Source organism: Nicotiana sylvestris, chromosome 7 (genome assembly GCF_000393655.2).
Source record: "Nicotiana sylvestris chromosome 7, ASM39365v2, whole genome shotgun sequence".
Lineage (NCBI taxonomy): Eukaryota > Viridiplantae > Streptophyta > Magnoliopsida > Solanales > Solanaceae > Nicotiana > Nicotiana sylvestris.
Genome location: NC_091063.1, coordinates 6,297,910 through 6,320,304, shown reverse-complemented (window position 1 = coordinate 6,320,304; position 22,395 = coordinate 6,297,910). Strand labels below are relative to the sequence as shown.

General features: G+C 36.1%; 1 protein-coding gene across 15 annotated transcripts; it reads right to left on the bottom strand.

Annotated features, from left to right (window-relative positions):
* Positions 1-2,335: 2,335 nt before the first annotated feature.
* On the bottom strand, positions 2,336-20,994 carry LOC104223029 (F-box/kelch-repeat protein SKIP11-like). Of its 15 annotated transcripts, none has more exons than XR_011400810.1 (5): positions 19,810-20,673; positions 19,112-19,402; positions 11,046-11,124; positions 7,235-7,318; positions 2,336-2,576 (listed from the first exon to the last, which is right to left on the bottom strand). XR_011400810.1 is itself a non-coding variant. In XM_070150418.1 (5 exons), exon 5 carries the CDS (start codon positions 4,229-4,231, stop codon positions 2,954-2,956), a length of 1,278 nt encoding a protein of 425 aa, XP_070006519.1. In that variant the 5' UTR covers positions 4,232-7,318; positions 11,046-11,124; positions 16,057-17,305; positions 19,112-19,402; positions 19,810-20,673; the 3' UTR covers positions 2,659-2,953. The 15 variants fall into 15 exon arrangements, 13 of the variants coding, with proteins under 13 accessions (XP_070006519.1, XP_070006521.1, XP_009772682.2 ...); XM_070150418.1 differs by lacking the exon at positions 2,336-2,576 and adding an exon at positions 16,057-17,305 and having other exon boundaries at positions 2,659-7,318; XM_070150420.1 differs by lacking the exon at positions 2,336-2,576 and adding an exon at positions 16,057-17,305 and having other exon boundaries at positions 2,659-7,318; positions 19,124-19,402.
* Positions 20,995-22,395: the final 1,401 nt, after the last annotated feature.

Genomic DNA, 22,395 nt, shown 5'->3' with positions numbered 1-22,395 from the left:
AATAACATAATATTCTGTTCTTGTCTTCTTGACCTAATTTGTTCGAAGTAAGTTACACTTTTGCGATCCCAATTGGATCAGTTTTGGCAGATTGTAATTTCACAATTAACATGATATCCCAATGTAACATTTGATTTGATACTCCCAAATCATTTATGAAATCACATTTCTTTGTACTCCTAAAGATAATAATTCATAACTACTAAGCCGCGATAACAATTTCTATTGTTGTTGGATGGGCCAAGATCTTAGAAATGGGCAAAACCTCATCCCAAGATCCTATAAGTCTGTTTCCCTCATAGTGCGTCATAATTACTAAGGTTTGACTTGATCTACGATAAGGAGCGTGTTTGGCTAAGCTTATAAGCTGGTTAAACTGACTTAAAAGCACTTTTTGACTTATCTACGCGTTTGGTAAAATTAAAAGTGCTTATAAGCCAAAAACCATAAGTTGGTCTCCCCCAACTTATCAAATTTTAGCTTATAAGCACTTTAGGTTTGACCAAAATATTTACTATTCTATCCCTAAAATAATTTTTTTTAAACAAAACTCTTCGTATACCCAATTCTTCAGCTGCTTATTATTAATTTCAACACTTTTATCCAAACACGTAACTGCTTATTTTTAAAATCAGCTTCCGCACTTAAAAGTGTTTTTCAGCACCTAATGCTTATCAGCTACTTAAATCAGCTAAGCCAAACGGGTTCAAGGTCGGCTAAATCAGATGGTGTCTCGTGCAATGTTGGAGACTAGCGTGTGACGTGCATCATAGCCATCGAGGTTTGACATAAACGACGTGATCAGCTAAACCAGATGGAGTGTCATGCAATGGTAGAGACTACGACGTCAATGAATAGAGCATTGTGCCGTGCCTACTGTTGAATTCATTTGGTTGAGATTTGTGTTGCAATATTGATGATCAGCTTGTCCCAAACAGATTTTGGCCACTGCGACCATCATTGGAACTAGAAAGCAACTAAAGGCAAAACAAATTGTTAACTTTCAGCTTTTGTTTCCTAATAAAATGCCCCAGCTAGACCCATTTTGAAGCCACATAAATAAGAAAGGAACACAGTAAAAAATTTCATCTCATACTGCATACAATGGCTATGAAATCTTCTACGCTTTCCATCTAAAATACTACTACCTATTTTCAAGTGCAAAACGCCCTGTTTGATTTCAGAAAGAAGCCAAAATTCACTTGTGCTTTATATTAACTGCTTTAGTCGTCTGCTAAAGGCTTATAAAAGATGTTCCAATTTTCAGTTTTATCTTCCCATCGGAATTTAAAAGCAACCATCAAAGGGAAAATAGCTAAATATTTCTTTTCCAAACCAACAACAAAATCATACTCAGTATATTCTCACAAGTGGGATATAGGGAGGATAGTATGTATGCAGACCTTACCGAAGCAAAAGGGATACAAGAAAATGCATGTTAATCCATGCATCCAATGTTTTGACACTTCCTGTATTTGGAGAAAAACCATGCAAAATATGGACATCAACAAGGATTAGGGACGCCAAAGCCCTAATGCAAAATTACGGTCTCACTATATATGTTGAGTACGTAAAACTAAGAAATAATGGAATGCGATGCTACTAAAGTTAAATTATTTGATTTGGTGTATAAACCAAGTGCGACTAAGTATTTATTATAAAGAACTTTTGCCATAGCAATACTAGTAAGGTTAAATTGTTTTGGCTAGATGCAGCTAAATATTTACCGTAGTAACACCTGGCATACATTCCCAAATAACAATAAGAACCTCATGGAGGTGAGGAAAATACCAAAAGAAGGCTATTCAAGTAATCCAAATCCAGATGGTACTTAGCTGTATCACTATTTACATTTTTGGCTTCACTAATGAATACATTCAACTATCACAAACTACAACAGGGTGCACACTCAACACAGTTAATACATATGGACTATGATACCGAGTTTTATAGATGCAACTAAAATTTTGCTTCAAATTTAAAAAGACAGTGCACTCTATTATGAACCTCCAAAGAGAGAAAAAGAATTAAATTCATCAGGGGAAAGTCCCCAAAAGGTTAAGTAATAACTGGAATAAAATCTAAGAAGTGAAACCTTCTTATTGACCATTATAAAGTTACTGCAGAGTGTATAATACAATAGTAAGTTCAGATGCTATTCTGGAAAACTAATTACCACTCATTAGTAACAGTAATCTACACAGAGATCAAATGGATCTGCTTATGAAGAGATTCCAGCTGGAAAATAACTTTCAAGACTGAAAATGAAAGTCTACTAAAAATGTCAATCGCGTTTTCTGATTGTGAAACAACAAAAAGAGTTGTAATCTCCATAAGCCGACTAGAAAATGAGTTCTTTGATTATCATTTTAAATTTCAAAGTTAGTGAAGAATGTAATAGGTTAAAAAATTACGAGACGAGGGTTAGCAATGCTGCCCTAATTTTACTAAGCGCAGGAATCAAACCTCAAAGAGTTGTGACGTATAACACACTTCACCTTCTTTTCCTCTTCTTCTCTTTGCAGCAACTGCGGTGCATCTGTCCTCCCCTTGTTCTAGTACTAGATGCTCTGAGACTAAGATGTAGAGAGAAATTAACAAATGCAAAAAGTTATGAGTGAATTAACTAAACTTCAGACGGAATGAAAGACAGAATCACGTAAAACATATGCATATGTCATATCTCAAGAAGTAATGGTGTGAATTCACAAAGATGCAACTATTTTTCAAACATATCAAATCTTATAAAGGAGGGAAAATAAGATGAGATGAGATAGGAGCTCGCTTGTCTATCAGCGTACAATTATGGAATTTCATTGTCCTATTTTTCCCCTTAAATGGATATTGCAATACAACAATAAAGATTGCTAGAAAAGAACAAACATGAACTTAAAACAAAAAGAAAGATGGATCAAGATAACATCATCAAGGACAAACGACCAGGATTATAAGATCAGCACCCCATGACAGCACAGTTATACACAAAGCTACCAGATCGCTTTCGGCCAAGCAAGTCCCATTGTATCGGCCCTTCACTTGGAACCCATGAATTCACTTCAATATATTCTGCACCTCCCTTGGGTCCACCAATTACAATTAGCCTGTTACCACATGCTCGAAAAGCCAAACCCCAACCATACATGGAAGCTGCTCTTTCGGGCAGCCGTCCTATGGTAACCCATGCTTTATTTTGCTTGTCATACTTCCTCACCTCCATGTCAGCATAATCAGCCGCGTACAGCTCATTGTCTACAACTGCAACCAAAGGAGGTGCATCAGATGTAGCAGCGTTAGCTTGCACAGGAGACATGTTTGGGATTTCACGCCATGTTCCTTTTTCAAGATCATACTCCTCCCCACAAGTCAACCGCTTCGATTCGGCTCCTCCAATTCCTCCTATCACATAAAATTTCCCATCAATGAATACCCCTGAACACATCTTACGTGGCTTGTTCATGCTCGGTAAAGTCTTCCACGTTCCTGCCTCCGAATTGTAAAGTTCAGCTGAGCTAAGTATATTGCCTTGTGAGTCACAGCCACCAGCTAGAATGCCAATCTCCCCTTTGCTGGCAGAACCAAACAAACATCTTGGTACATTCATCTGCATCCCAGATGACCACGTGTTTGTCAATAAACTGTAACGATAAATGACATGCGAAAAGATCTCCTTTCCAAACACAAGCAGCTCTGTGCCAACCGCCAACGACTCCTTGTCAGCCAACACGAAACACTCATCAGGAGTCATAGCTGGCAGATGCATCCACCGACCGCGACTAGGATCAAAAGCTTCCCATTCAACCAGTTGGCAGGAGAAATAAACCCAATGCTCAACCACACCATTTTCCCGCCGCAATTTGTAAAGTTCTCCACTCCTAATCAATGAGCGAAAGCTACGATTCAAAGATGCTACGGAACCATAATCCGACCGAGAGCAATGAATGAGACAACTGATGGAATTGTCACGGCCAATGGCATGAATAAGAGAGCTCGAATCAGAATTATCCCCAGCATGACGTTTATTGCCAGCTTGCTCGTTCGGGGATGCTGAAGAGTTCCCCAAAGATAGAGCGACTTCCAGTTTGTTGAAAGCATCAGACTTATTTGGCAACTTGCATTTCACAAGTTCACGCTCCTGATAATTTACCAATGGCTCCTTGCCATTCATGCAAGCCACCAAGTTACTTTCTCTCTGACAATCCTTTGAAACCAAACAAGACTGATCTTCTAACATGTCGTCCAGATTAAAACCAAGAGGATTTGATAAAATGAAGGAAGAAGTTGATTGCAATGCACTGAAAAAGACAACCTTTTTTGTATCTGGTGAATTCTACCTCTGTTGTTTTCTTGATTTCCCTATTAATATAGTTTTTTTTCTTTTTGTTTTTCGGTATGTATTAGTATATAAGGGTAGTTATTTAATTTTTGTACTATTTGGTAGAAGAAGAATCCGGGCCTTTGGATTTCTCTTCAGAAATTAAAGTAAGATTTGGCTTCATAAGGAGGAAAAATTAAGATTTGGCTTCATACGGAGGAAAAATTAATAAAATGCCTAAGGAGGAAGTACAAAAAGAGTAAGTAATGTAATCTAGGTAATCTGACAGTCTCAGTTCACACTATGCACTCTCTCTTTCTCTTTTTTTCCGTGGAGCAAATTCCTCTCTCGTTATTCTCTCAAGTGCCACAAGGAAGATTATCAATATTTTCTTGACGGAATAAGCTCTTCCTATACAAAATTTTTCTTAAATTGGGTAAGAACTTCTCTATCGTTTTCTTAAGGGGTGGAGTGGTGGGGGATTGTGCATGATACTCAAGTTACATTTCATGAATCTAAATCCATTAATTTTTACACTAATAAGTGGGCTTACATTTTTTTTCTCCACGGGCAGTCAACACAAAGGTCAAACGTCTTCCAACACGCCTAACATAGTTAGCACCTCTACATCGTTCCTACCAGTGTTGTTTGTATTTTTCTAGTAAAATTAGTTGATTAGAATTCAAAATTTCTTTGGTTCCCATAGATAGATTGACATGCATTAACTTTCGATCATTTTATGAATTGAATTCACAGAACGATGATATGGGAGGGAATTTTTTATTCATCTTTCTCGTAAATTATGTTTAAGTATTTACTTATATGCTACTTGTAGAATTATAAAGCATGAGAGCAAACCGTAATTGATGGAAGAGTAAATTCCAGAGACGCCTACCAAAATATTGGAACCACCCGCTATGCCACTGATAAGAGCATATGAGAAGATTTAGTAAATAACACTGATATTAAACACTTTCTCTAGATAAGTAGAGCCTGTAATTTCTAGGTTTAAGCTTTCATGAAAAATACTTTTTAAGGGAAAACAACTACCGTTGTAGGACTTGCAGGTGTTGATTAGCATGATTCAAGGAGACTTGATTTAGGAGTGTTGATTAGCATGATTTCCGGAGATTTGATTATATTTAGGAGATATAATTTTATTTTATTTGATAGCTGGATTGATTGTATAGATTTATTTTATTTCCTTAATTAGCATTAGGAGCTTTGTATAAATTCCCTAGGTGAAACATCTCGGGAGGAAAAGAAGGATTAAATGCATCAAAGAAGTTCCAAAAGACCAAGTAGTGCAACCGTAAATCCAAGTAATCTATGTACTCTCTATCTTTTCTTTCTCCTAGAGAATTTTTTTCTCATTCTCAATCATTTCTTAAAGGAAGAAGCTCTTCATATTATCAGTCATGTCTTAAAGGAAGAAGCACCCCTTATCTACAAATTATGTGCATAAATGTGGAGAAGACTTGATGTATAGAACTAACATATGAGCAAGTAAAGAATATGAGGAGAAAAACATAATTAAATGCATCACGGGAGAATGTCAAAATGGTAAATAAAGCAATTGAAAATCCAAGTAATCTAGGTGATCTGACATTATCAGTTCACACTTTGTACTCTCTTTCTCTTCTATTTCCTAGAGCAATTTCTTCTCTCATTATTCGCTCAAAATGCTACAAAAAAAAAATTATCAATCATTCTTTTGAGAAAGAGCTCTTCATATAAAAAAAATATTCTTTAGGTCTTTATTTCCTTTTTTTTAAGGGGTGGAATGGCGGAGGATCGTGAAAGATACTTAAGTTACATATTATCATCTAGATCTGTTGGATTTTTATACTGCCAAGTGATCTTGCCTTTACTGCTCTAAGGGGTGGAATGTTGGAGGATTATGCATGATACTCAAGTAATATATTTTTTTAAACTTTTATACAACCAAATGGTGTTGCCTCTGTTGCTCCAACGGCATTCAACACAAATGTCAAACGTGCTCTCATATGTCCAACATTAATTAGCACTTCTCCAACCTCGATTCTTTATCCTTTTACTAGTGAAACATGCTGACTAGAGTCAAAATCTGATTGATTGCCATAGGTCGATTCTGATGACATCATGTTTCTATCATTGTAGGGAATTAAACTCACATACCCATGATATGAGATTGTAAATTTTCAAAATTTCTAGTAAATTAAAACAAAATAAATACTTGATGATAGTTGGCGAATTATAAACCATGAGAACATAAACTCTAATTGATGGAAGAGTAAATGCCAATAGATGCCATCAAAACATTTGGATCACCTCTTATGTGCAAATTACGTTCATCGATGTGGCGAAGAATTGGTGTCTAGATCTGATATATGACCAAGCAAAGCATCTCACGAGGAAAAAAGAATTAGATGCATCAGGGGAAAGCTCCAAGAGAGCAAGTAATGTAACTAATAATCAAGAAATCTAGGTGATCTGACAATGTGTCAATTCACACTACGTACTCTATTTCTCTTTCTCTTCTTTTTTCCAAAAGAAGTTTCTTTTCTCATTGTTCTCTCCTAGTGTTATAAGGAAGATTATCAATCATTTATTGAAAGAACATGCTCTAAATATGCAAAGATTTCTATACACTGGCTATGAAATACTGCATGAAACTCGGGTTATATATCATTAATCTAGAACTGCTAGAGCTAATATCATATAACCTCTCTTAGTACCTTTTGAGCACATTGCAGGGTAGATGTGAAGGACTAGGCCATTTTATCAACAATAAATAAACTAGTATTTTATCAACCTCTCTTAGTATTTGCGGTGAATTCCCATCCTAAGAGGCCATGCATTATCATTGGAAACGCCCACTTCTCGAGCAAATAAAGCTCTTTTGATCATTTCTTCGAATCAATAACAGAAGTTTGACCTTACCTACGCACAAACCCTTTAGTAAATTCAATCAAACACTTGACCTTCACTCTGTTGTATTCGACCATTGTGTCCAATTGATCATTCCTATGGGAAAAAAACATTATACAGTTAGAATTGATATGCAGTATACGATGCATCGCGTTTGGCAGAAAACTAACTGCTTAAAAAGCATATAATCCCTAAAACAGGAAAGTAAAGCATGGAAGGGAATCCAAACAATGAAATAACCTCTACCCCCTTCCGCATACTGTGGTCTGGAGAGATAGTGTGTACCCTACCTTGTAGAGGTAGAGAGGTTGTTTACAAATTCCTGATCCAAAATCATCACTACAATTTCCAAGATATAAACTAGGTTGTAGCAATAGTAGTTGAATTCCCTAGAGACTACGGTTCGGCCTAGTTTTAGCAAGTACAGGGTACATTTTCAACCCATAGCAGCACTCTTGATAGAACCAAAAAAAAAAAAACACCAAAAAAGTGTTGTGGATCACGTTATACATTTGGAAAACCAAGATTATAATTTATTTTTTTGGTAAATAAAAAATTTCATTACCAAATGCATTATGTACAGTCAAAGACAAAAACCTGCAGATGAGCAACTATAGCACAGAACTAGCACAACTAACATCCACTCTTCCGACCTACTAATCAATACAAACTGTACTAATCTGGATAATAATTCAGCTTCTCAAGCTCCTTAGTAAGTCTAATTTTATTCTATCTTCAATACAATATGACCAAAAAGTTCCAAACTTTCTCATCAACAACACCAACAGTAACTCAGTACACTATAGTCAAAGAATCGTTCTTCTGAAGCACAATAAACACTAAAAACACACAGACAGAGAGAGAATACCATAGTAATACAAAATGTAGGAAATGGGCACCTGTAATAGATTAGCAAAATAGAGGTGTCCTATTTTATGACACTAAACTCAACTTCTGCATCTGTTTGCCTTCCTTCCAGTTTGCTTTAAATTTCTTTTTCTATTTTTAGCTCTTTATTGATTTTCATTTGTCTTCTATACAAGTAAAACGAGGAATGGAAGGACATTAGCGCAAGAAAGGGGTGAAAAACAACGCTACTGTTGTTTATAATAGCAAGTTATAAACATCGCGCTTATAATCCCATTCTATTAGGACTTATGGACCGTTTGAATATTGCACTTACAATCGCAAGGAGTATTAAATGGACAAAAATATCTTGTTTGATGTTGGAATTGAAAAAAAATAATTGGTTCAAATATTAAATATTATTTATGGACAAATGGTATATATCTACCAAAGTATTTCACCATAAGAAAATTCAACTCTTCCTGGTAATGTAACTCCACTCGGGAAGTTCTATTTTCCTTCCATATTAATCTGTTTGGCTTTTTTTCAATTATGAAAAATCATTTTTTTTAATTTTCAGGACTACATCTGACTATTTTATTTTATTTTATTTTAAATTTGAAATATAATGATTTTTTCACAAACTATACAAAAGCTAATATAAATTATTAGATTAAGTTCATTAGCTATAAATTGAAATGTAAATATTCAGAACTTTACAAAATTGTAATTCTCCTCGTACCATTCAAATATAATTAAGTTGAATTTTAAGAAGCAAAAGGTGAGTAACATCTGATGAAGGAGTAGTTCACTTGTTAATAACATAATAAATATTCTGTTCTTGTCCTCTTGACCTAATTTGTCGAACTTACTTTTGCTATCCCAATTGGATCAGTTTTGGCGGACTGTAATTTCACAACTAAAATTATATCGTTGTAACATTTGATTTAATGCTCCAATTCATTTAAGAAATCACATCTCTTTGTAGTCCAAAAGATCATAATTCATAACTACTAGGTCGTGATAATAATTTCTATTGTTGTAGGACGGGCCAAGATCTTAGAAATGGGCAAAACCTCATCTCCAAGATCCTATAAGTCAGTTTCCCTAATAGTGTCATAGTCACTAAGGTTTGACTTGATCGACGATATGCTCAGCTAAAGCAGAAGATGTGTCATGCAATGTTGGAGACTGGCGTGCATCATAACCATCAAGGTTTACTTGATCTACGATATGATCAGCTAAATTAGATGGTGTGTTGCACAATGATAGAGCATTATGCCATGCCTACTTGTTGAATTCATTTGGTTGAGATTTGTGTCGCAATATTGAAGATGAGCTTGTCCCAAACAGATTTTGACCACTGCACCCATCATTGGAACTAGAAAGCAACTAAAGGCAAAACACATTGTTAACTTTCAGCTTTTTCTTCGTAATAAAATGCCTTAACTAGTGTCTCTGTTGTGTGACCTGTAGATTACGAATTCGAGCCCTAAAATCAGCCATTGATGCTTGCATCAGGGTAGTAAAATCAACTGCCCTTTAGACCCAAATTGGAGCCAGATAAATAAGAAAGGAACACAGTAAAAGTTTTCATCTCATCCTGCTTACAATGGCTATGAAATCTTTTTACGCTTTCCATCTAAAATACTACCTATTTTCAAGTGCAAAACACCCTGTTTGAATTTCAGAAAGAAGGCTACATTCACTTGTGCTTTATATTAATTGATTTAATTGTTTGCTAAAGGCTTATAAAAGATGTTCCCATCAATTTTATCTTCCCATCAGAATTTAGAAGCAACCATCAAAGGGAAAATAGCTAAATATTTCTTTTCACAACCCAAAAAGGAAAAAAAGAACGCCAAAAGTGATACAAGAAAATGCATGTTAATCCATAATGTTTTGCCACTTCATGTATTTGAAGAAAAAACCATGCTATTTATGGACATCAAAAAGGATTAGGGGGGCCAAAGTTACGGTCTCACTACATATGCTGAGTACGTAAAACTAAAAAAAATGGAATCCGATGCTACTATGGTTATATTGATTGATTTCGTGTATAAACCAAGTGCGACTAAATATTTACTATAAAGTATTTAGCCATAGCAATACTACTAAGGTTAAATTGTTTTGGTTTTTACCGTAATAACACATGGCATTATATTCCCAAATAACAATAAGAACCTCACGAAGGTGAGAAAAAAACCAAAAGAAGGCTATTCAAGTAAATTAAATCCAGATAGTACTTAGCTGTATCATTATTTACATTTTTGGCTTCACTAATGAATACATTCAACTATCACAAACTACAACAGGGTGCACACTCAGCACAGTTAATACATATGGACAAGGATACCGAGTTCTATAGATGCAAACTAAAAATTCCCTTCAAATTTTAAAAAGAGGGTGCACTTTATTATGACAGTTAATTACTCAGATATGACCAAGTGAACCTCCAAAGAGGGAAAAAGAATTAAGAGCCGAAAGGGCAAGTAATAACAGGAAAAAAAATTCAAGATCCTCTTTGCATTTCGATGTGAAAACTTCTTATTGACCATTATATAATGTTACTGCACATGCTATTCTGGAAAATTAAGTATCGCTCATTTAATATTTGGAGATTTGATTTAGTCACACTAATCTACAGAGATCAAATGGATTTGCTTATGAAGAGATTCCAGCTGGATGATAACTTTCAAGAATGAACATAAAAGTCTATTAACAGCGACATAATCCAAGCTGCTACTGTGGCATTACAACAAGAGAGAAGATGTCGTGCTTTACCAATATGAAACAGCAAAAAGAGATGTTGCATGTCGAATAGTCTCTTTAAGTCGTCTAGAAAATGAGTTCGGGTTCAAAGTGAAGAATGTAATAGGTTAAAAAATTTCCAAGACAAGGGTACGCAATGCTACACTAATTTTACCAAGCGCAGGAATCAAACCTCAAAAGAGTTATAACGTATAATGCACTTCACCTTATTTTCCACTTCTCCTCTTTTCAGCAAATTGTGGTGGATGTGTCCCTCCTTCATTCCAGAACTAGATGCTCTGAGACTACGATGTAGAGAGAAATTAACAAATGCAAAGAGTTATGAGTGAATTAACTAAAACTCTTGGTGGAAAACTTCAGAGGGAATGAATAAAAAAATCATGTAAAACACATGCATATGTCAGATCTCAAGAAGTAATGGTCTGACTTCACAAAGATGCAACTATTTTTCAAACATATCCAATCATATAAAGGAGGGAAAATAAAGATGAGATGAGATAGGAGTTCGCTTGTCTATCAGCATACAATTATGGAATTTCATTGTCCTATTTTTCCCTTTAAATGCATATTGCAGTGCAACGATAGAGATTGCTGGCAAAGAACAAACATGAATTCAAAACAGAAAGAAATATGGATCAAGATAACATCATCAAGGACAAAAGACTAGGATTACAAGATCAGCACCCCATGACAGCACAGTTATACACAAAGCTACCAGATCGCTTTTGGCCAAGCAAGTCCCATTGTATCGGCCCTTCACTTGGAACCCATGAATTCACTTCAATATATTCTGCACCTCCCTTCGGTCCACCAATTACAATTAGCCTGTTACCACATGCTCGAAAAGCCAAACCCCAACCATACATGGAAGCTGCTCTTTCGGGCAGCCGTCCTATGGTAACCCATGCTTTATTTTGCTTGTCATACTTCCTCACCTCCATGTCAGCATAATCAGCCGCGTACAGCTCATTGTCTACAACTGCCACCAAAGGAGGTGCATCAGATGTAGCAGCGTTAGCTTGCACAGGAGACATGTTTGGGATTTCACGCCATGTTCCTTTTTCAAGATCATACTCCTCCCCACAAGTCAACCGCTTCGATTCGGCTCCTCCAATTCCTCCTATCACATAAAATTTCCCATCAATGAATACCCCTGAACACATCTTACGTGGCTTGTTCATGCTCGGTAAAGTCTTCCACGTTCCTGCCTCCGAATTGTAAAGTTCAGCAGAGCCAAGTATATTGCCTTGTGAGTCACAGCCACCAGCTAGAATGCCAATCTCCCCAATGCTGGCAGCTAAGTTGCTCTGACACGGGTACGGGTATCCGACACGGGTGCGGATCTAGAGGTCGGATCCTTTAAGATGGAAATTTTAAGATTCGGGGATACGGATCCTAGAACCGACACGGGTGCGGGGATACGGCTAAAAGTTTGCACACTTGTATTAATATTTGTCGTGCTAAGACAAAAGTTTGCACACTTGTAGTAAATTTGTTACAGTAATGTGGTCATAAAAGTAAAGTATGTCAAAAAGCATATCACTTTTTAAAAAGTGCTACAGTAACTCTTTTTTGAGGTCCATATTGCAAGTGGATGCAATATTTAATGAGAGACAGCTGTAACTCTTCATAAACGGCAAAATATTAGTTGTCAATTAAAAAGTGGTCAATTCCTAATTTGTCTCCTTCATCCGTTCTCTGCACTCGCCTCTTCTTCTTTCTATCTCTGAGTCTTCTTCCCCAACAAAACCTTTTCCATCTCTTTGTTTTTTTTTCAGTACAAAACTCATTATGCCTCAGTCCAGTAGTCCACCACCCATCTTTTGCTTCTCTGCCCAAAAAAAAACAGGAGCTCTTGATTTCAAAAACCTGAGCATGAACAAGAAGATTGACCAAGACAAAAAGCTTCAAAGGAGACAAAAGGACTAATATAAGAAGGAGAATATCAGCGAAATTGAAGTTATTTCGTTTTCCATCTCTTCAAATCTTTACTTAGTGAAATCAATTGGGAAAAATTTTGGTCAACGCACCAGATCTTGTCTGACCATATCCGACACAGATCCCACACCCTTACCCGTGTCAGTGTCGTGTCGACACGGGTACGACACCCAAATTGTCGTGTCCGAGCAACTTAGGCTGGCAGAACCAAACAAACATCTTGGTACATTTATCCGCATCCCATATGACCACGTGTTTGTCAATAAACTGTAACGATAAATGACATGCGAAAAGATCTCCTTTCCAAACACAAGCAGCTCTGTGCCAACTGCCAACGACTCCTTGTCAGCCAACACGAAACACTCATCAAGAGTCATAGCTGGCAGATGCATCCAACGACAGCGACTAGGATCAAAAGCTCCCCATTCAACCAATTCGCAGTAGAAATAAACCCAATGCTCAACCACACCATTTTCCCGCCGCAATTTGTAAAGTTCTCCGCTCCTAATCAATGAGCGCAAGCTACGATTCAAAGATGCTATGGAACCATAATCCGACCGAGAGCAATGAATGAGACAGCCGATGGAATTGTCACGGCCAATGGCATAAATAAGAGAGCTCGAATCAGAATTATCCCAGCATGACGTTTATTGCCAACTTGCTCGTTCGGGGATGCTGAAGAGTTGCCCAAAGATAGAGCGCCTTCCACTTTGTTGAAAGCATCAGACTTATTTGGCAACTTGCATTTCACAAGTTCACGCTCCTGATAATTTACCAATGGCTCTTTGCCATTCATGCAAGCCACCAAGTTACTTTCTCTCTGACAATCCTTTGAAACCAAACAAGACTGATCTTCTAACATGTCGTCCATATTAAAACAAAGAGGATTTGATAAAATGAAGGAAGAAGTTGATTGCAATGAACTGAAAAAGACAACCTTTTTTGTATCTGGTGAATTTTCTACCTCTGTTGTTTTCTTGATTTTCCTATTAATATAGTATTTTATTTCTTTTTCTTTTTCGGTATGTATTAGTATATAAGGGTAGTTACTTAATTTTTGTACTATTTGGTAGAAGAAGAATCGGGGCCTTTGAATTTCTCTTCTGAAATTAAAGTAAGATTTGGCTTCATAAGGAGGAAAAATTAATTAAATGCCCAAGGAGAAAGTGCAAAAAGAGTAAGTAATGTAATCAAAGATCCAAGTAATCTAACAGTCTCGGTTCACACTAAGCACTCTCTCTTTCACTTTTTTTCCGTAGAGCAAATTCTTCTCTCGTTATTCTCTCAAGTGCCACAAAGAAGATTTTCAATATTTTCTTGAAGGAAGCAGCTCTTCCTACACAAAAATTTTCTTAAATTGAGAAGAACTTCTCTATTGTTTTCTTAAGGGGTGGAGTGGGGGGATTGTGCATGATACTCAACTTACATTTCATGACTCTAAATCTGTTAAATTTTTTCACTAATAAGTGGGCTTATCTTTATTTCTCCACTGGTATTCAACATAAACTGGTATTCAACATAAAGGTCAAACGTCTTCCAACACGCCTAACATTAGTTAGCACCTCTCCATTGTTCCTACCAGTGTTGTTTATATTTTTCCAGTAAAATTTGTTGATTAGCATTTGAAAGTTCTTTGGTTCCCATAGATAGATTGACATGCATTCTATTTCTATCATTTAGGCAATTGAATTCACAGATTGATGATATGGGAGGGAATTTTTTTTATTCATCTTTCTCGTAAATTTTGCTGAAGTATTTACTTATATGCTACTTGGAGAAGTATAAAACATGATAGTAAACCGTAACTGATGGAAGAGTAAATGCTAAAGATGCCTACCAAAATTTTGGGACCACCCGCTATGCGACATATAAGAGCATAGGTGATGAGCGCATTTAGTAAATAGCACTGATATTAAACATTTTCTCTAGATAAGTAGAACCTGTAATTTCTAGGTTTAAGCTTTCATGAAAAATACTTTTTAAGGGAAAACAGCTACCATTGTAGGACTTGCAGGACACCTCCCCACCCCCCCCAAAAAAAAAAAAACCTTCCATCTAAGGATTAACTACATAATAGCAAAACCAGAAACAGCTAGCGGCAATTATTGCCTATAAAAATAACAATAGCAAACATGGAAGCTACATATGATACACTTATAAACTAACAATACGAAAAATAGTCTAGCAGGAAAATTAAATGTTTACGTATTAAATAACAAATATCTGCAATGGCAACCAATTACATTATTCAAGAAATATTTACTTTCAATAAATTATGGTTTGTGGGAGATATGCTAGAATGTTTAATGATATACATTTGCAACAAATTACAGCCTATCTAAGTGATTTTCACCTAAAACTTACATGGCATTGTGAGCAGGGACTTAAATGTATTTAATGCAAAACGTATGTATAAATTTCAACTTTGAAATGGTGTACGGTATTAGGATCATTGCTACGTCTCCAGACATAATATCTTTTATATTCGACTTGATGTTTTCTACCTCAACTTAGTTAGTCAGATACTCTAAATTTTCAGCTTTTTACTGCATCAGTCCATACAGTCAATGCATCAATGCTAGATGATAAAAGACTACAGCACATGGAAGTCTATAAAAAGTAAATATCTTTCTCAACAAATAAACCTTAAGATATTTGTATTTCTTGCACTTAAAAGTTCAGTTTGATTAGATATTAGATATATATGTGGTATCTTTTCTGGATCAATTCATAAGTTTCTTATTGTGCAGGCAAAACAAAGAGGAGATAGAACGTTGTCAGTGGATTCAGTAAAACGTGGCCAATGATCTGAAGTAAAAGATTCTGGAAAACCAGCCAATACAGAAGTTTCAATGGATAGCAACCTAGATGAAATTTAATAAATGCTTGCATCGTACTCTATGTAGTAAACTTGCAACAAAGCCACCACTATTAACCTTTGCCTTCAGAATGCCTACATGAGTTTTCGTGAGCCATTTCTGCATTTGCATGCTTACACAAGATATACAAATTCCTCAATCCTCACTCTTTATACTATAAACATAATAGGTAGCATGGGTAAATATAAATAAGGTCAGTACAAAAAGCTCTCTATTCCGTCTTCCTAAGTTGCTCGGACACGGCAATTTGGGTGTCGTACCCGTGTCGACACGACACTGACACGGGTAAGGGTGTGGGATCTGTGTCAGATATAGTCAGACAAGATCGGGTGCGTTGACCAAAATTTTTCCCAATTGATTTCACTAAGTAAAAATTTGAAGAGATGGGAAACGAAATACCTTCAATTTCGCTGATATTCTCCTTCTTATATTAGTCTTTTTGTCTCCTTTGAAGCTTTTTGTCTTGGTCAATCGTCTTGTTCATGCTGCAGGTTATTGAAATCAAGAGCTCCTGTTCTTTTTTGGGCAGAGAAGCAAAAGATGGGTGGTGGACTACTGGACTGAGGCATAATGGGTTTTGTACTTAAAAAAACAAAGAGATGGAAAAGGTTTTGTTGGGGAAGAAGATCAGATATGGAAAGAAGAAGAGGCGAGTTCAGAGAACGGATGAAGAATGAGACAAATTAAGAATTGACCACTTTTTAATTGACAGCTAATATTTTGTTGTTTATGAAGAGTTATAGCTGTCTCTCATTAAATATTGCATCCCCTTGCAATATGGGTCACAAAAAAGAGTTATTGTAGCTCTTTTTAAAAAGTGATATACTTTTTGACATACTTTACCTTTATGACCACGTTACTGTAGCAAATTTACTACAAGTGTGCAAATTTTTTTGTCTTAGCACGGTAAATATTAATACAAGTGTGCAAACTTTTAGCTGTATTCCCGCACCCGTATCGGTTCTAGGATCCGTATCCCCGAATCTTAAAATTTTCATCTTAAAGGATCCGACCTCTAGATCCGCACCCGTGTCGGACACCCGTACCCATGTCAGAGCAACTTAGCCGTCTTCTAAAGGTCTAACCAAATATTATTTCTTTCACAGTGCTCGACATTACTCACTCTGGTCCAAACCATCACAGGATTTCCCACCACAACTAAGACGCTATTCGACAAAGTAAATGGAAGTGATTCACATTTTTCCATGAGTCTTTACACATGAAGCGCCAACCAACAAATAAACTTCTTCTTCCCCAAGTTCTCCACCGTCAAGATTACCCCACGCGCAGCTAGCCAAGTGAAAACATATACACCTTTCTCGACTCCTCCATAGTCATAAACTTCTCATAATAGGACTTACATAAAAGACACCATTTTCCCCTGCACCCCATCTCCTTACATCTTGACTATCATGTGCTTCGACCTTCCAGTCTTGCGCAAGTTGTTCCAAAACTTCAAATCCCAATGTGCTTCTCCCCTTGTAGACTCCATATCCTCTAGATCAGGCTGCAGACATAAATAAATAACTATGTTCTATCTCTAATAGCTTGCGCTTTCAGATAAGGTAGTTCACACAATTCAACATGTTCTCTCTTTCCGGATGGCACCAACTTAGGCAGAGGACTCGAGTTTGAGTTTTAACGCCGCCTATTAACAAAAATATTTCTATGTGTTAGGGTCAAGTAGAAAATGCACATCCTAATTGATGGAAGAGTAATACCAGGGATTCCTACCAAAAATTTGGGATCACCACCTATGTGCTAATTATGTGAAAATTATGTGCGTACAGACAAAGAAAGCTTGAGTCTAGAACTGACATATAACCAAGTGAAACATCCAAAGAGGAAAAAATAATTAAATGTCTGCGGAGAAAGCACCAAAAGAGTAAGTAATGTAATCTAGGATCCAAGTAATCTAGGTCATCTGACCCTATGTCAATTGTCACTGTGTACTTTCTCTCTTCTTTTTCCTAGAGTAGTTTCTTCTTTCATTATTCTTACCTCTATTACTCCAATGGCACTCAACACAATTATGTGCATCGATGTTAAGGTTGGTGTCTAAAACTAAGGTATGACAAAGTGAAACATCTCAGGAGGAAAAAAGGATTAAATGCATCAAGGAGGTTCCAAAAGACCCAAGTTGTGCAATCGTAAATCCAAGTAATCTAGGCGTCTGACATAGTGTCAGTTCAAACTATGTGCTCTCTTTCTTTTCTTTCTCCTAGAGTAGACTCTCTCATTCTCTCAAGTGCTACAAGGATATTATCAATCATTTATTAAAAGAAGAAGCTCTTCATATTATCAATCATTTCTTAAAGGAAGAAGCACCCCTTATCTGCAAATTATGTGCACAAATGTGGAGAAGACTTGGTGTCTAGAATTAACATATTAGCAAGTGAAGCAACTCAAGAGGAAAAAATAATTAAATACATCAGGGGAAAAGGTCAAAAAGGTAAATAAATCAATAGAAAAACCAAGTAATCTAGGTGATCTAACATTATGTCATTCTCAATCTACTACATAGTGTCAGTTAATACTATGTACTCTCTTTTTTCCTAGAGCAATTTCTTCTTGCTCTATTCTTGCAAAGTACTACAAAAAAGATTTTTGAAAATGGATGTTTTCCTTTTTTGAAATGGAAAGTGCTACAAGAAAGATTATAAATCTTTTTGAAGAAAGAAGCTTTTCATAGACAAAATTTTCTTTTTATTGAATAAGAACTTCTTTCTTTCATTTCCTTCAAGGGGTGGAACGTTGGAGGATTATGCATGATACTCAAGTTACATATTCTTTTAGATTTTTATACAAGCAAATGGTGTTGCCTCTATTGCTCCAACGGAATTCAACACAAATGTCAAAGGTGTTTTCATACGTCCAAAATTAGTTAGCACTTCCCCAACCTTGGTACCATCATTCTTCATCCTTTTACTAGTGAAACATGCTGATTAGAGTTCAAAATCTGTTTTGTTCCCATAGAAAGATTCTGATGACATCATGTTTCTATCATTGTAGGGAATTAAATTCACAAATACATGATATAAGCTTGTAATTTTCAAAATTTCTAGTAAATTAAAATTAGATAAAATACTTGATGATACTTAAATTAGATGCATCAGGGGAAAGCTCCAAGAGACTAAGTAATGTAACTAATAATCCAAGAGGTACCTCACACTACACACACTCTTTCTCTTCTTTTTCCTAAAGAAGTTTCTTTTTTTATTGTTCTCTCAAAGTGTTATAAGGAAAATTATCAATCATTTATGGAAAGAAGAAGCTCTAAATATGTAAAGACTTCTTCACAGGGGCTATGAACTCCTCTTTCCTTCTTTTTTTTTTTTTTGGGGCCGGGGGGGGGGGGGGGGTGATTGTGCATGATTCAAGTTATATATTACTAACTAGAACTGCTAGAGCTAACATCATATAACCCAATTGAGATATAGTGGTATAGGCTAACCTCTCTTAGTACCTTTTGGAGCACAATGCACGGTAGATCAAGATGTGAAGGACTAGGCCATTTTATCAACAATAATGAGATAAACTAGTATTTGCTGTTAATTCCCCCTGTTAAGTAGCCATGCATTATCATTGGAAACGCCCACTTCTCCGGCAAATAAAGATCTTTTGATCATTTCTTTGAATGAATAACAGAAGTTTGACCATACATACGCAAAAACCTCTAGTAAATTCAATCAAACACTTGACCTTCACTCTATTGTATTCGACCATTGTGTCCAATTGATCCTTCCTACGGGAAAAAACATTATACAGTTAGAATTGATATGCAATATACGGTACATCCTGTTTGGCAGAAAACTAATTGCTTAAAAAGCATATATTCCCCAAAACAGGAAAGTAAAGTGTGGGAGTGAACCCATACAATGAAATAAATGAAATAACCTCTACCCCTTCCGCATACTGTATAATTTTGTTATGGCCAAATACATCGCCAGCCCCTTAAAGTTGTCCATCCTTTTCACTTAAACACTCAATCTTAAGTGTGTTCCATTTGAACACTTTAAATAGGCTTTTACTGTCTTTTAGACACAAAATCATAGGCGGCAAAATACAAAAGGTGCGTGTAATTCACACATCAAAGTAACGAAACACGTGGATTTAACTTTTAAAAATTAAAAAATAAATAAATACACAAACCAGAAACCACCCCACCCATCGTCATTTTCCCAACGACCCCTCCTCGCCGGAAAATTAATTTTCGGCTATTTCTTTTCCAGCTCTGTCTTCTTCTCCAGAAATTTGGTCTCTTCTTCTTCCCATCGTCATCTTCCCCAACTGCTAATTTGCACACCTTTTGTATTTTCCAATCGTCATCTTCCCTAACAACTAATCTTCCCCAAATTTCTGAACAAGAAGAAAGGGGTTGTAATGGATAACCACCTGTCGGCAAGAAGAAAGGGGTTCCCCAAATTTGTCGTTAAGCTTTAACCTAAAAATCGTCATCTCGGCAAATTAAAAGAAAGAAGAAAGGGGTAACCACCTATCGGCAAATTAACTGTTGTAATGGAGATGGCATAGCAGAGAGGTGTAACCACCTGGCGGTATCAAAACTTCTAACGAAATTTTGTAGCTTTCAAATTTGAACTAATCCCGACATTGCCTCGCCGGAATAATTGGTACCGACAAACGGCAACCCATTTGGGCTCCCCACAAAACTTTTAGTTCTGAAGGTGTTTTTGATGGGATCTTACAAACGAGAAACAAAAATAAAAAATTTATGGCGGTAGCCAAATTTAAAGGTGGCGGTGGTGGTAGTGTGCTTAGATTTGGAGGAGGAAATGATAGTAATGGTGTGAAAGATCTAAAAATTTAAAAGAAATACGAGGGGTACTAACCCGGCCACCCAACCCAGAGGGCAGGCCGGTCATAGGTTCGAATCCTACTACCTTTCTTGGATCATCCTGTGGTTACCGGTAAAGATGAGAATAACAAAGCAGAAATTTAAAAATGAGCACGAAATGTTAATATATAAATTGTTTCATTATTAGTTATTTACAGGTCTTTTCGTTGCATTCACTTACAACAAGAAACAACCACCAGTGTTTGGTGGAGCACTTGCATTTTGGTGTATTCTTCTTTCTTTCCTTGGTCTTTCGTTCCGTCATATTTTTAATAACTTATCCAATTACAACGTATTTACAGGAAAAGTTTTCCGGCAAAAGCTATTTTCCGGCAAGTATGAAAGGTTTGTCTTTCGGACCATTTTTAGGCGCTTGAAAAATGCGAGAAACACTCACCTTGCCATGTCAGCATTTTGTGTCTAAATGACACATTAAAAGCTTGGTTAAAGTGTTCAAATGGAACAGACTTAAAACTGAGTGTTTAAGTGAAAAGGGTGGACAACTTTAAGGGGCTCGCGATGCATTTGGCTTTTTGTTATTTCTAATTTATATGCGCTAGTTTCATGTTAAGCTTGCCAGCAGCACATAAATTACAACAACAACAACAATAACAACATACCTGGTGTAATCCCACATAGTGGGGTCCGAGGAGGGTGGTACGTAAACAGAACTTACCTTGGAGAGGTTATTCTCAATGGACCCTCAGTTGTAGCAATACTAGTTGAATTTCCTAAAAACTACGGTTTGGCCTAGTTATTGCAAGTACAAAGTACATTTTGAGCACATAGTAGCACTCTTGATAGAACGAAAGAAAACCAAAATGTGCTATGGATCACGTTATACATGTCAAAACCAAGGTTCCAAATTTTATTCTATCTTCAATACAATATGACCTAAACGTTCCAAACTTTCTCATCAACAACACCAACAGTAACGCAGTACACTATGGTCAAAGAATCGTTCTTCTAAAGCACAATAAACAGTAAGGAGTCGTTTGGTATGAGGTATAAAGGTGCTATAAAAATTTAATATCATCTTAATACTTTGTTTGGTTAGCAAATCAGGTATAAGTTACCCCGGTGTTAATTTTAACACTGGGATAACTTATACCTTATAGAAGATAGGATAATTAGTACCAGTATAACTTATATCTTCTTCTTAGATATTATACAATTGTCATTCTTAATACAATATATCAAACAATGAATAAACAACAATCCCACCATAACTAATCCCAGCATAACTTATCCCAATATAACTTATACCAGTATAATTTATACCGGTATAATTCGTATTTCAACCAAACGACCCCTAAGGGATCGTTTGGTTAGGAAACAAGTTATCTCAGGATTAATTATGTCGGGATTGTTATCCCACCCTCCCATAAGGGATAAAAATAACACTATAATCCGGGATAATTAATAATCTCAAATTTATTTCCGAAATTAATAATCTCGTATCCCTCGTACCAAACCAGCCCTAAAAACACAAAGAGAAAATACCATAGTGATACAAAATAAGGAAATGGATACCTGCAAGTATCGCATTACCTCACACATCATTAATATCCACAAGTATCGCTCAACTTTGCCTGACATTAAAAAATAACAATCCAACAACAATAAAATCAACGAGTCTATTAGTTTTTATATGTTTATTTTATTTAAAATTTTCCGTTGTTTAATTCGATTTTTGTTACCTAGATCAAATTTACACTACTTTATGCTACTTTACGAGCTATTGGTGATTCGCCCCATATAATATGGACTATTTTGAGTCTAAGGCCCAAACTTAAGAAACGATTTTGAGCCATTTCACTGCATTTTACCTGCACAAATATGTAAACCGTGATGAAGATAAGAATTGATACATGTGTTTTTTT